This window comes from Priapulus caudatus, unplaced genomic scaffold (assembly GCF_000485595.1).
Source record: "Priapulus caudatus unplaced genomic scaffold, Priapulus_caudatus-5.0.1 Scaffold1093, whole genome shotgun sequence".
Taxonomy (NCBI): Eukaryota; Metazoa; Priapulida; class Priapulimorpha; order Priapulimorphida; family Priapulidae; genus Priapulus; species Priapulus caudatus.
The window spans coordinates 43,181-58,701 of NW_014578154.1; the positions used below are offsets into that span (position 1 = coordinate 43,181).

Below are 15,521 nucleotides of genomic sequence, written 5' to 3' on the forward strand. Positions count from 1 at the left end.
TGATATACATGTACGCGTGCGTGTGTGCATGCGTGCGTACGAGTCTGTGCGTGTATGGGGCCGAATCCTCTACGTTGAAAAGGTATAGGGTAAATATTGTAGTTTTCAGACAATGTTTCGTTACAATTTGTGGTTATTACCTCCGCCAAGGGGTTGGCAGGAGGTTATGTTTTCACCGGCGTGTGTTTGTTGGTTTGTGGGTTTGTGCGTTTGTTTCTTTGTGTACAGCCTAACTAAAAAAGTTATGGACGGATTGTCATAAAATTTTCAGGATAGGTCAGAAATGGGCTGACTTAGAATTGATTAGATTTTGGTAGTGATCCGGATCCAATTAATTAATTAATTAATTAAATGTTCAGGATAGGTCAGAAATGGGGTAACTTAGAATTGATTACATTTTTGTGGTGATCCGGATCCAATTAATTATTTAATTAATTAATGAAAAAAATTACAGTGAGAGAATTGAGCTGCCTTGGCGGAGGTCTGCGCTCTCCGAGTGCTCTAGTTTTATATACAGTGACCACGAAGTCCGCTAAATTTGTCATTCCAGAACACCCTCAGAGAACACTCGTGAGGAAAACATCAATATGACAAGTCAAGGACAGACCGAGGCAAAATCCTACGACAACTAAGCGGTCCAGTAACAACAACCCGTCGTGATTTTGTTGTTCCACGTACGACAGCCAATTTCACTCGCGAGTGTTTTCGTTTGTAAATAGAAGCGTGATAGGCAAACCGATAGTAATTATAGAGCCATAGTTTACAAGTTATCATGCACACTAAGTTACCCTAAGGTCCCAGATAGAGAAAGGATATTTAGAAGGGTAGGAAATGGATTTTGACAATATTAGACTTTTTCACAAAGGCAAATAACGAGCGTAATCACGATACTTCGTATTTATTACGTAATTATAAAGAATAAAATGATTGAGCTTGAAATTGTATTAACAATTTGCCGACTAACGGTGAACTAAACGGCAATGTTATCAGCTATTTGATAAAATAGAATCGATTGACTTATTACGACAAAACGTTGTAGGTAATGTAATGTGGAAGCGAGAGTATATCGATAATTCACGACACTCTACATTAATAATACATAAATAATGCACGTTAATGTTTAATGAGTTAATGTTTAATTAGTAATGTTCAATTATCACGCAATCAGTTCCATCTATATATATATATAATGCATAATGTACACAAAGTTGAAGACGCTTTCGCACATAACTTAACATGTATTTTGGGAGACATTATATTTCGCGGGACTGTCTGGTTACCTACTACTTAGTATATTTAAAAACGTACCGTAAGTTTTGTCCGATGCCCCGAGAAATGTCATGCGAGTCTATGTATCGCAATAAATCAAATTATAAGATACAAAATAACATGGGCATGATCGCCGCAAAGTTTATATCTAACAACATCTGACTGTTGAATAAAATTTTGACATCTATCTATAAAATTTCGAGATCTATTTATATACTGACATCTTCGAAATATTTTTTACGAAAACTGATAGAAGTGCATCCTGCAACACTTTGCTCCGTCTTTTCATAAAAAGTTATCATCAACGAATGTTAATAAATGTATGAAACGGAACAGACAGCAATAATAGAATTAGGTAGAGCAAGCGAATCGAATAAAAATGTATGAAAGAAAGTACAAGCAATTTCTGTCATAATACGCTAGAAAAAGAGCTACAATACAAATAAAGATAGAATGCGTAATAAGTACTTAATAGCAAGTATATAACTAGCACATAATTTCACTGGCAAAATCTTGGACTGATCAGTTCTAGATATCTACGTAGATTTAGAAAACGTGATGATCAAGCCATCGTGATGTCGGCTTTCAATAATCATAATTCATATGTCAAAAGCCCCGTTTAGGAAAGCCAGTTCAATTTTTTCAGTAGGTCTATATGACGAACATTTCGTCATTTCGACGAGCAAATAGAATAAATAAATTAAAAATATAACGCAAGCACGCAGGCATGCATGTATACCTACACACAAGCACACGCACACACGGGTTCACGCATCAAAAATTTCGATCAGTTAACGTAAAACAGCGTACTTCAACATAAAAGATATACGGTCAAAATTCATAAGATTTCAACAGTATTCTATGAAAAAATACATAATGTCGGAGTTTTCTCCCAACCTTTCCCCAATGCGCATTCCCAAGGTCCCCTCTCCTGAATTTCTAGATCTGCGGCTATTGAGACAATGTGCAATTCTGATGTAAAATCCTGGTAATATGAATACTATTTCATTCGTCATTACTTTCTAAACGTCACTCTGCTGTAATAATACTCGTCTAACATAACATCGTGCCACATAGCATGAGTAATATAGCCTGACACATCTCAAATGTATGCTATATATATATTTAGCAAGTCTAACGGCCCACGGCGCACAGTCCTGTACATGTTTATAGAACGAATGGCGGATTACAACGTGCATGCAACCTTTGGACAGGCAGCACAAACAAATGCATACGTTGTCGACCGCATTAACCGTACGGGGAAGAGGGAGATTGTAACCACTCATTTCGACCATTACTTCGCTAGAATAATTTGTTTTTACGTGAGGCGACAGACGGACAGCTATCCTTGCCTGCTTTCGTGACGGCAGTTCTACATTTAGCAGCCATATCAGTGAACTATAGCAGCGGAAGAAAACCACCGCAAAAATGTACGTATCAAGCCTGTGGAGTTTGGCTTATGTTTGTAATTCATGTAGCAGTCGTTCGAAATGCTTCATAATCTTACAAGAAAATGCATCAGGGCTCGAGTGATCTCCAATTACCTGAGTGATAGTTGGAGTATGTGAATATGCACTATATACGTAATAGTATATCTGAGTTATAGAGCGAATATGAAATGTTGAATATATATATATATATAATCAGTATATATATCTTCTATTATCTACTCCTGATATAATTACGATCTCATAATTACAAAATTACGTACGTACATAATAACTAATTATTTAACCATTATATCGAGGATCTCAAGATATATACGATAGTAATATAAATCTCAAGATACAATAGAATTTTACTTATCAATATAAAATGGTAATACATATTTCCACATAAATTATTAATACACTTATATTTTTTTAATATTGTTCTCTATTGTATCTTTAGGCTTGTATTGGTAGCGTATAATTATTGTATCGTCGAAGTTCAATAAATGAAACTGCGAACGCATTTGACACTGCATTGGCCACGGCATTGTTTGCTCCCAGTACAATGTAAAACATTCGTGATAATCGTGACAATGTAATACATTGTATATATACTATAACATTGAAACATATTAATAGATATCATATAGACATTGCGAGCGTGTAATACATTGTATACGTGTTGAAACCTTGGTGGTGTGAACGTAGCTGTAACGGGTGTAGGCATGCGCGGCACTGTCCATCCAAGCGCAGGGCCGGTAGGCTCGGAGCAAATTCGCTAGTGCGGGGCAGTGGCGGATCGCAGGATTTCAAAGAAGGGGTGAGAAAAAGGTGGGGGGGTGGGGGGGGTCTGGTCTCCAAAATTTTGAAAATGTAGATCGCAGAGTATGGTATGGCTGAGGGCAGTTTTGAGTACACTAGTACAGCCTTCACTCGTGACTACGATGGGACAGATTCCCTTTTAGTCTAGAGACCAACTAATTTCTTTTTTCACTTTGGCTCTAAAATCTATGGGGGGGGGTGCAGTCCATCCAACAGCAGAAGTACGGCCGCCCTGGGGTGAGATGTGCAGCTGTGTACGTAACAGGTGATGGTAGTACGATATGACGTCACAGTTCATGCGTGTATGGGTAGACTGACCCGCTTTATAGAACGCGACCTGATCATCGAGCATATACTGCAGACTCTAGCTCTACGGTGGTAGTCCCCTTGCGCTCCCGCTACAGGGAAACGGCTGCTCTCAACAGAACCACAAGTTCGTGAGTGTTCTGTCAGAGTGGGCGGGATTTTCTTATTGTCTGACGGACTACACGACGTTGCCGGCCACGCTGTAGAACACGTGCTTCTAGAGATTCGTCGTGCATAGTTGTGCACGTATAGCGGCATCCCCTCCGGCGTTTTAACTCCGTGCACGGGTTTTCGTGGCAGGGTGACGGAGGAAGTTATTTACGGGTTTCGCCTCACGCAGTCTCTCATGCTCTCTCACGTAGGCTCCCCGTTTTACGCTACATTCCACTAGCCAAGGTAGTATCTCTCACGCTTCACTCATCGTTTTCATTCACGGTTTCTCACAACTGCGTTTTCTCACGGTTTTCTCTCGCGGTTTCGCACAAGCAGGGTGCCAGGGAGCAATGTACGACCTGCAGACAAGGACGAACATGTTCTGCTGCCTGCGGTCGCTCGATGTACTTCCTACAGGTCTTCTCGACCCGGCGCATCCATCAATGCGGCGTGCCGTCATGCATGCAGGTGCCTGGTGCCTGCTCAATGAGATCCATCGCCGCCGGCGCCATCTTCCTTCAGATCGTAAAAAGAGCCTAGGCTTAGGCTTCCCGGCTCGGGTCGGCCATAATGTTCTCAAATGAAGCAAAGGTACGCCTGCTCGTCGACGTAACACCTGGAGCGCTCTCACGCGCACAGAATCAGGGCTACTCCGCAAGTTGTAAATGCATACCGCCTGCTGTATGGGGTGCTGTGTGGTTGGTTGCTGGGCATGGTCATATTCATACTAACGCATATCAAACTTCCGCATCAGACTTTCCGTATATCAAAGAATGATGCAAAAACGCCTAACGCGCTAACGCATAACAAGCACCCTAACTCCGAGCACCCCAACACTATATACCGCGGACTCGGCTAATCTTGATATACTATTTATGGGTATCCGCAAACTCACGCATCCTGTGTGTATAGATAGCCCCCACGACCGTCCGACCGTCATATCTGACATATACTGACGCCGAACCTAGCAGGGCCGTATCATAGAGTCTAGCTACTGAGCATACTCAGCATACTACTATACTAGCATACTAGCATACTAGCAGTACTAGCATACTTAGGCATACTAGCATCACTAGGCCATACTAGCATAACTAGCTACTAGCATATCTAGCTACTAGCATACTATCTATTACTAACTACTATCATACTACGCATAATAGCTACTAGCATACCTAGCAGTACTAGCTATATCTAGCATTACTATGCTACTAGCATACTAGCATACTAGCTACTAAGCTAACTAGCATACTAGCATACTAGCTACTAGGCATACTGAGCTACCTAGCCTACTAGCTACTAGTAGCCTACTCTGCGACTAGGCTACGGCTAGCGAGTTATATTCATATATATTATACGCGTGTGCATGCAACAGCACAGAACACACACACACAGCACGGCACAGGGCCATGCGCAAGCGAGCGAGGCCCGGAGCCACCGCGAGGGGCCGGCGCACGGCCGGCCGGGCGCCCGCGGCCCCGGGGGGTCGGGGCGGCGCGATCGCGGGCCGCACATCAGGTTGGCCACGGTGGAGACAAGAGAGCGAGAGAGAGACGGCCGTGGGCGCAGAGATCGAGTCTCGCTCACTCTAATGGGTACAGGCGGCTGATCTCCCACGGTAGGCGCCCAATAGAATCGACCAAGTGGAAGCGATGAAAGTATATGGGCCGAGAGAGAGAGAGAGAGCAGGCGCGCCATCAACAGCGCTCTGCGCACAGGCGCACATCCGGAGCGATCACGGAGTAATTATTGTTCTCATCTGTCGCATTTGAGGTAGAGTAACGTCCGTCCGCCGGTGTGAGCCGAGCGCGCGCGCGAACGAGAGATAAAGAGGCGCCACTGGACTCGCAGCCATAAGATAGGGACTGTCGCGTCGCGCGGTGTTTGACTCGGTGCTGAGACGGCATGTGGCGTCTGGTTCGCGAGTTGAGAGAGATGAATGGCGTACTGTATGCTAAGGCGTGGTGCAAATTAATGCATGGCCTGCGCGACCGGGCCGCGAGAGCATTTTCCACGGTACTGGCTAACTGGTCTTCGCCGCCGGAGCCCTGTTCGTGCGCAGAGCGCTGTCATTGTCGTAGCGGGCGCAGAGCGTTGAGGCCGGATACCAGTCCAATACCATCTCGCAAGCCTTGGTAAAACGGGGACGGAAGTTATTTATCGGGACGGAAAGGTTTATTTCATTTTTTGCGGACGGAAGTCGCGCCCCTGCCAAGGAACGCACGCCACGCGCGCGCGCCACCCTCACCTCACCCACACACTGGCCGTTGGCCATGTTAGCACCGCTTGAATTGTCCGGAGTACATGCGCGCGCGGACCGAGCGCATGAGCTAGTTCGCTCGCTTGCCGCGCGGATGGGCTGAGGCGATATGGTCTCGGCATGGCGGGACCGCCGTAAATATCGTGAGGCCTGCAGGCCGCCTCCAGGCCAGGGTATTGGCTCTGAAGTTTTTGTCCAGCCGGGGCGATCCCATACACCCGGCAGGCACTCCCGGCACGACACAGTCCCGGCACCATGGACGGCGGCGGGCACCCGCGGGAGCGGAGGCGAGCCGCGAGGGCGAGAAGCGACAGCACCGGACGCGGAGCGAGCGCGATGCGCGCTCAGAGAGCGCGAGGGCCGGGGGCCCGCACTACACGGCGTGTGGCAGGCGGTGAAGGGCCGGGGGTCCGTGCCGTGGGCACTAGGCGGCGCCCGATACGTTCATTGCACGGGTGGCTGCACGAAACCCGGCTGCAACCCCCCGGGGTCCGCCTCGGGGGGGTTCGTCTCGTCGTGTGTGGGTCTGGGTCTGCCGGCCGGCGCGGGCGTCACGGGGCGTCGCGCCGCGGGTGCGTCGGGTGCGCGTGCGGTCTCGGTCCCGGGTCTGCGGGGTGCTGCGTGGGCACTGGTGCCGGCGAGGGTGGGGGTGCTCGGTGGTTGCTGGCGGGGGGTCGCGGTCGGGTGTTGTCCGGGTGTGCCGGGGGTGGGCGCGCGCGTGCGTCTCGAGAGGGCGCCCGGGGGCGGGCGGGGCGGGCAGCAAACAGATACCGGATCACGCCGGCACGGCACGTCACGGCCACAAACACAAGGTTACATGTTTCAGCTCTCAGCCAGGTGAGGTGGCCGCATAATCGCCTGCTCGGTGCAGTGAGAGTAACGGGAGACGACTGTCCATCTTTACAATTACGATATGTGGTCGCCGTTGTCTGTGTGCGCAGCTCCGCGTGCTGAAGGGGCCTGATGGCCCCGGGCCCCCGTGCGAGTGCAGGCGCCTGGGTCCGGCACGGGGGCGGGCGGGGACGCGTCTTGAAGTTGGGGATTTACGATAGCCTGAGGCCGAGGAACACGGGGCGGGGGGGGGAAGCCACGGGGCGGCGTGGCAGCTGTGGATAGGGTCGTGTGGTGCGCACAACATAATCTATAACGTTTAGATCGGGATAGTCGCGGCAGGTGTAGCGCGTGCGGGGGCATGCGTGCACGAGTCTGTGCGTGTATGGGGCCGAATGCTTCTGACGTTGATAAATGGTATGAGGGTGAAATATTGTAGTTTCAGACAATGTTCCGTTACAGATTGGTGCGTTATTACTTCCGCCAAGGGGTTGGCAGGAGGTTATGTTTTCCACGGCGGGTGTGCCTGTGTTGGTTGTGCTGTGCAGGGCGTCGAGCGTGTTGTTCGGCGTCTTTGGTGTCAGGCGAGGCTACACTAACACACCACACGTGTGCACTGGGAGTGGCACCTCGTCATAGCAAATTTTGCGAGGATAGTCAGCAATAGTGGGCTCGCACTTAGAATGGATTAGATATTTAGGTAAGTGAATCCGGATCCAATTAATTAATTAATTATTTAATTAAGTTAATTAAATTTTCAGCCGATCAGGTGTCAGCAATGGGGTAACTTAGAATTGTATTACATTTTGTGGTGATCTCCGGATCCAATTAATTATTTAATTAATTAATGAAAAAAATTACACGTGAGAGAATTGAGCTGCATTCGTTAGGCGGAGGTCTTGTGCTCTCACCCGAGTGCTCTAGTTTTTAATATAGCTACGTTTGACCATTACTAAGTTCGCTAACAGCTTTGGTCATTCCAGAACACCCACCCTCCAGAGAAACACCCGTGAGGAAAACATCAATATGACAAAGTCAAGGACAGACCGAGGCAAAATCCACTCTACGACAAACACTACACGTCAGAGTAACAAGCAACGCCGTCGTGATTTTGTTGTGTCCACGTTATCGACAGCCATTTCACGTCGCGAGTGTTTTCGTCTTGTAAATAGATGCGTGATAGGCAAACCGATAGTAATTATAGAGCCATAGTTCACAAGTTATCATGCACACCTCAAGCTACGCGCTTTGTTGTCCCACGATAGAGAAAGGATATTTAGAAGGGTAGGAAGATGTATTTGACAATATTAGACTTTTTTTCAGCGAAAGGCACAATTAACGAGCGTAATCACGAACTGTTCGTACTCCTCTTGATTACACGGTAGATTCACATACAGAAATAATAATGATTACGCTTGAAATTGTATAACAATTTGCCGGACTAACGGTGCAACTTAAACGACCGGACCATGCTAATCATCAGCCTATTTGATAAAAATAGAATTCGATTGACTTATTACGTCACAAAACGTTGTAGGAATTTCGTAATGTGGAAAAGCGAGAGTATATCGATATACTTCACGGATACGTGTCCACCTATATGAGCGACATTATGATTTACTAACTGAAATCTATCAATCTCACACATTAATAATACATCAGTACGTCATAATATCATAAATATTTAATATGTAGATATAAAATAAGATTATTACAATAAATTATCACGCAATCAGTTCCATCTATATTAATATATAATGCATAAGTGTACACAAAGTTGAAAGACTGCTCTCTTCTCGCACAACTAACTAATCCACTGTATTTGGGCGACATTATATTTCGCGGACTAGTCTGTCTACCTACTACCCTTAGTATAGTTTAAAATGTCGCCGTAAGTTTTTGTCCGACAGATGCCCCGGAAATGTCCATGCCGAGTCTATGTATCCGGCAATAAATTCAAATATAAGATACAAAATAACATGGGCATGATCGGACAGAGCAAAAAAGATACGTACTATACTCTCTCTGTGATAACTTTTGACATCTAATTTTAGATACTTCTTTAATTACTCGCATCTTGATTTTGTCTTACACGAACAATAGTGACTAGAGACAACCATCTGCCACACTTCTGCTACCGAGATTCATTAATATATACCCTATTAAAGCAGTTATCACAATCACAAATGTTCATCAAATGTAGAACAGCACACACACCACCGACCGCAATAATAATTAGCAGTATAGAGTAACCCAGCGAATCCGCAAAATAATTAATGCAAAGCACACAGCGCAACCCAAGGCCACTAAACCCCAAGCAATTTCTGTCAATAATACGAAATAAGAACCCAGCACGCTTAACACCTAACCACACTACACAGATAGAACATCGACGCTCATACCATATATATGCACAGTATACATACATCACACTATAAGGATCTTGGCTGCTCTTACGTCATTAGTACAGTTATAGAACTGGCAAAATCTTGGACTGATCAGTTCTAGATATCTACGTAGATTTAGAAAACGTGATGATCAAGCCATCGTGATGTCGGCTTTCAATAATCATTTATCTACCAAGACCAATTTTAATCACCAAGATCAAATTCAAATCGTCTCTGCATTATCGCATTACAAAGACGATTTGTACCCATTTCTATCTTGATAAATTTTCGACATATATTTACCACACGTAATTAAATTCACACAGTAAAAACGGACAAACGAACACGAACACTGTATGTCGACAATACAAAACTTTCCTATAAGTGGAATATCTGTACAACTTTAACTTAATCGTTTTACAAATTTAAAATAAGTTGAGCACTCGATTGCCGCTCGTAACTAATAAACTATATACTCTGCTATTAGTAATCCTAACTATATAAATGCAATGTATAATACACACAACGCAATCGTGTAGTCACACTCCAAGTGTGGTATATGGGGGAAGAAAGGAAGCACCAATCCCGTGAAAAATGGAGAATAATAACAAGATGAAATAAATAAAAAAAACCATAAAATATATGTAATAAAGAATGAAACAAATCCATTAAGTCTGATCTTATCCTTCACGTGCTCGCATTCTAATCATTACATTGCTATTACTTAGTTAGGTCATGGAATTGTGATTACCTTTACCAACTTTCTGAAGCTACGGGCCCGCTCGGAAATCTTTCAAGTACTCATGTGGAAAATCCTTATCGGTAAACACTTTTTAAATGTAAATAAACACGACTAACGTAGCGTTGAGATCAAACCTCGAAAATTGAATAGCAAGGATACAGTCAATGATATACGACTACTGAAATCACACCGTTATAAAGGCATCAACGAGTTCTATCATCATTTACATACGAAGGCAGAAATATCGAGAGTAAACATATAAAAAGACAAATTCTTCATCATTCAACATGTAATTTACGTAAAATATGTGACTCTGTGGGAATAGGTTAACACTAGTGCTCTGACAGTATCCGCCACACAACCAAAACGCAGGCATTCCACATTATAGTCAATATTCCACTAACGCCATGCCAGTAAACCTTGTTTACAGAACATTTTCATTAGCTTTACTTGTTTTAATTATATTCCCATTCCTTGCATTTGAACAGGAATTTATATTATAAATGAGATAATATAGATTATTATCAGCAGAAGTAGACGATCTGGTAATCATGTAACTATGATTATATCAAATATTATTATACTCATACTCTATAAGAGAGATATCCACTATCCTACTAAAAAGTATGCATACGTAGGGGCCTATACTTCGGTGCCAGTGCTGTATCCTGTGGTGTACCAAACTATAGGTAAATTATATTTATGGCTGTTGAGAGAGATTTGAGCAAGCGTCTTTTTCTTCTCATGAGTGGCACACACCGACCTTGCGCATAATGAAAGTTTAAGGGACAGTTCACTAATACCAACATCATCACAAGCGTGTAAAGAGTGAAAGCTTGTGATAACGTAAATAACCGCGTATGTACAAACTTCTAGTCTACCCTCTTTAATTAAAATCAATCGCCAATAGTTTGCTATTCACGTCTATAATGTTTACCATCGTTCTATTTCCAGTCAGATTATGCCCGCCTACACAATACTGAATAGCCCTGCATTGCATTAATCAAACGATTAACTAGTTCTGCTGGTGTAGCCCCTTGGCTCCTGCTACAGCTAGAAGCTTCCTGTAACAGGAGCGAAGGGGCTATACACCAGCAGAGCTAACGATTAACCTGCTCTCTCGAAATCATACACATTTGTACTCTTCTAATGAGCTCGCTACCCACACAGTTTATCCTACGTCTGACTACGAAGGCATTCTGGGAGGTAGTACTTTATTTCTGTACAAAAAAGTGTACACACTCTGCTGGCAGTCAATACTGACTCGAGTGAAAAGGCAGGAGTGGAAGAGTTCAGTACTAGATTGTTGCACAATGCCTCAGTTAGTCGGGCATACGAAAGCAACAAGAAAACACCTCACTTTCCATGTGACTGACACTTCTAATTTCAAGGACTGTGGTTTGGACTTGCCAATTAGAAGCCGCAATTAGAAGCCGCAATTAGAAGTCGCAATTGGAAGTGACAACTGGAAGTCACAATTGGAAGAACACTGAATATACAATTACACACAAAAAACACATTTGCAGCATTGGCAAGTAATTCGCAGTATGGTAAAGACTGTCACAAGACAGTGAGCAAAGGCGTTGATTACATCTCGGAATTCTGACACAAAAATTTCACAACCAGCGGGTTCAGAATCGCATACTGAACAGTGGAAGCTTTGGCCCTTCACCTCACAATTCACGCAAAACCACGCAAGCCGCATGCTAAACAAAAAAACACGTGAAAAAGTGTAAACGTTGCCTTTCGCATCGACCGTCGTGAGGAATTCTCAGCCACGACGTTTAGAAAAACCCGTGAAAAAATAATGGAAACGCTGCCTTTCGCATTGACATCCACCGCCGAATTCGTAACCACACGACGTCTAGAAAAACCTGCCGAAAAATGGAAATGCTGCCTTTCCCATCAGCATGCGCTGCCGAATTCTCAACCACGATGTTTAGAAAAACATGGCGAAAAGTGTGCTTACAGAATCCTACTAATGCGCAACAGCGCGAAGTCTAGAAGAACCTGCCAAAAATTGAAAACGCTGCCTTTCGCAGCGGCAAACAGCCGCGGAATTCGTAACCACACGACGTCAAAAAAAAAACACGACGAAAAGCGAAAACGCCATCTTTCGCATCGACAAACCGCCGATGGAATCACCAACCGCGCGACTTCGCTAGAAGAACACGTTGAAAAGCGGGAACTCTGCCTTCTCCGGGTGCAGCAGGTCTGAGAGGTAGAGCATTGTGCCGGCCCAGCCCTCGTACAGGCTGTGCGCACGGTCCGGCGTGCGAGCGTGCCGCCGGAACGTGTCCGTGTAGACAAAGTCTGCGAATCGGAGCGCGCGGTGGAGGTAGCCCGGCTCCTCTGTCAGCCGGTAGAGCAGCAGGAAAACGTATCCGCTACCCGCAACCCCGTGACAGATCCCTGCAAATATATGTATATATATATCATTATTATTTTATATTATTGTATATATATGTATTATATATATATATATATTTATTATTTTTATATTATTAGCGGCATATATGTATAACTTTCTGCCGTGACAGATGATATGCCTGCAAATGCGAGCGTGTGACGTACGGAGCGGGAGAGCAGTGTACATGTATAACTCCCCCCTTGATGACCCCCTCCCCCCCTTCGCAATGACCAAGGCCATGATCACATTAAGCTTACAGCATGGGCAACTTCGCACAATCGTCTCGTTGTGACAGACCGTTTTACAGATCATGCTTAATAGCAACACGATCTAAAAACCACTCTTAGTGCAACGAACGCGCCGTCAGGTCAACATTACGGAATGCACAACGTACAAACTCTATTAGTTATTTTACTAGTTATTTTTACGAGTTATTTCTATTAGTTGGTTAGCCGGAACTGACCTAACGGCAGTACCCAAGGGCGACACGTTCGTCTCACGCCCGCTAATAGATCAGTTGAATGCCGCACGCAGCGGTCGGCTCCGGACAAGGGAAAATCAAACGTACCTGGACCTTTCCTGAGAAGCCCCTTCTTCCAGACCAGGTCGGCACATCGCTTGCAGGCCTCCAAGTAGCGGGTATCCTTCCACACAAGATACGCCCTCGCGAAGAGGTAGACGACTCCTGCGTTAACGAGCCTGAGCTTAATTAACGACCGGGTACACGCTGATAAATCACGCTACCGCAAACGTATATAATATTTATATATATATATATATATGTATGAATAATATATAATAACACATACATATACATACAGATATATATGTATACGCGTACGTGTATATGTACATATATATATGTATATATCAGTGGTTAATAATGACAAACAATAATAATAATAATAATTTGTCATTATAAACCCCTGATATATATGTATGCGATGACGGGTACACATTCGCATGCTAGACTAGACATAAAAATCAAATTATCTAGAAGCTAAAGACAAACTAGCACGGATTTATTTACCGCCGGCGCCGTGACACCAGTGAATGAGCTCATCTTCCTCCGCACGTATTACTGGCCCTCCAACCTGAAATCGCACGGAAAATCCACGTTTTACAAACCCACTGATTTCGTGTGAATAACAAGGATGCTAGGGCTGATAAGCAAGTGAGATTAACATCACACATTTCTCAGTAATTAACAGTGATTAACACAGTTCTCCTAAAATCTGCTATATGTTGATTGTAGAACGGTTCAATGCACTACTGCATGGAAAAGTACGGGTATTTCGCCACGGTAGCCATTTTTGCATCTTGATTTGGCGATTTCGCATCTGGCCTTTGAACAGTCCATCCTAATCTTAATGAATTGGCATACTACTCCATTTACGAAGCGCACCCTTTAGCCTCAAAATATGTGTAATGCTGAAATGGCGACCAGCTAACGACATAATTTAGTAATGTACACGACGCTTTGGTTAGAAAATGCACGACGATATGCGATTATGAACGAGCAGCAGCTTTGAATCCCACATTTAAATCGCGATCTGTAATTTGGCAACAGACGTTCGAGTTATATACATATTTATTTATATAAAATATTTATATATTTAAATACAGGGTGCGAAATTAACGCGAGTCTGGAGTCAAATATTTCCTGATTTACTGTCGGACTCCCTGATTTGACATATGCAGGAGTATTCTGCAATTCTGCTATACTAACTAGTTCATTCCAGAGCACGGCCTTGCGGAATTACCGTGTTTTTTCAGCAAATCTTTAATTTTGAACTTCAGACTACGGACTCCCTCATTTTGCTGCGGACTCCCTCTTTTTGAGGGCAGAGAGTCGCGTTGGACTCCCTTGTTCAAAAGTTCATTTCTACCCCTGCAAATATACGTATATTTCAGAGACATTGAGTTCGTAGTCGTCGCACACACCTCGTCCATCCCTGCCGGATAATTGCCGTTCCGTTGTTCCAGGCTCAGCACAAAGTCCGTCGCGTCTCTAACGTACTTCTCCGTCGTCGCGTCTTTCTTCAGCAAGTCCGGGAAACTGAGCAACATCTGCAGTATGCTCGCTTAGAACCGTAGAGCGGCCCTGTAACCACGACGACAACAAACAGTCAAAACGAAGCACAACACAAGCACAACAAGCAACAGACAAATACAATACAACATCAGCACCAATTACAATGCACAATGCAGCGTAGTAATAAGACAAACAACGTGCTAATTAGAACAGGTATTTGTAACTAACGCCTATACATATAGCACGTAGTTTGGGACCCCCTATTAACACTAGGGCCACGCTACCACACATTACAATTACAATGTGCAGTGTGCACGTAGTAAAACGGAACAAGCGGCCATTGCTATTAGAAGCATTTTAATATTTAGGACATACTGAAAGGCTGAGAGGGTACTATGTCCGCACCAGGTACTGCGGAACGTACTTTGGGTACAGGTCCAGTTATAGCGAACGGTACCGTGTACTATCTAATATGCGCGAATCCGTACCTGCGCCAATCCAGCTACACGAGTACTAGGGAAGTCACCTACAGCCTACCTCCCTACCGCTAACAACGCATATCAGATAAGTTACCAGGGGTACATTCCAATATACGGAGCGCTAGCCCAGGGTACGTTCCAGCAGTTACCCTAGGGGAGCGATAGACCTATAGGCTGAAGCCATACGGAAACACATTAAGCATGACACTGGAAACTATAATTTCTCAAAGAAGATCCAAGATTTCAGACATATATACAATTTTGTAACATCGGCAGATTTGCTTTTACAATAAATTTGGAAATTAGCGTAATACCCATATGTACTCTGTATATAGTAGGCATACATCAGTGGACTTGGCGATTGACTCTCGTTTCGCATACATCCCGTCCAGCACTTGGA

The 15,521-nt window shown here is 44.3% G+C and overlaps 2 protein-coding genes and 1 long non-coding RNA gene across 3 annotated transcripts in view; 2 read left to right on the plus strand and 1 right to left on the minus strand.

Moving 5' to 3' along the window:
- LOC106815344 overlaps nt 1-1,465 on the plus strand; it is a 3,968-nt gene extending 2,503 nt beyond the window's left edge. Inside the window, exon 3 of the long non-coding RNA XR_001394734.1 lies at nt 551-1,465. This is a non-coding gene — a long non-coding RNA (uncharacterized LOC106815344). The remainder of the gene's footprint in view (nt 1-550) is intronic.
- Nucleotides 1,466-9,545: 8,080 nt separating this feature from the next.
- Nucleotides 9,546-15,521, minus strand: part of LOC106815339 (lanC-like protein 3) — an 18,979-nt gene continuing 13,003 nt past the window's right edge. The window contains exons 5-9 of the mRNA XM_014819784.1: nt 15,446-15,515; nt 14,552-14,691; nt 13,638-13,701; nt 13,176-13,292; nt 9,546-12,609 (exon numbers count right to left, since the gene is read on the minus strand). Of these exons, the coding sequence (XP_014675270.1) occupies nt 12,359-12,609; nt 13,176-13,292; nt 13,638-13,701; nt 14,552-14,691; nt 15,446-15,515 (642 nt within the window). The 3' untranslated portion in view covers nt 9,546-12,358. The remainder of the gene's footprint in view (nt 12,610-13,175; nt 13,293-13,637; nt 13,702-14,551; nt 14,692-15,445; nt 15,516-15,521) is intronic.
- LOC106815343 (sugar transporter SWEET1-like) overlaps nt 14,241-15,521 on the plus strand; it is a 20,433-nt gene continuing 19,152 nt past the window's right edge. The window contains exon 1 of the mRNA XM_014819791.1: nt 14,241-14,251. The gene's annotated coding sequence lies outside the window, so the exon portion shown is untranslated. The remainder of the gene's footprint in view (nt 14,252-15,521) is intronic.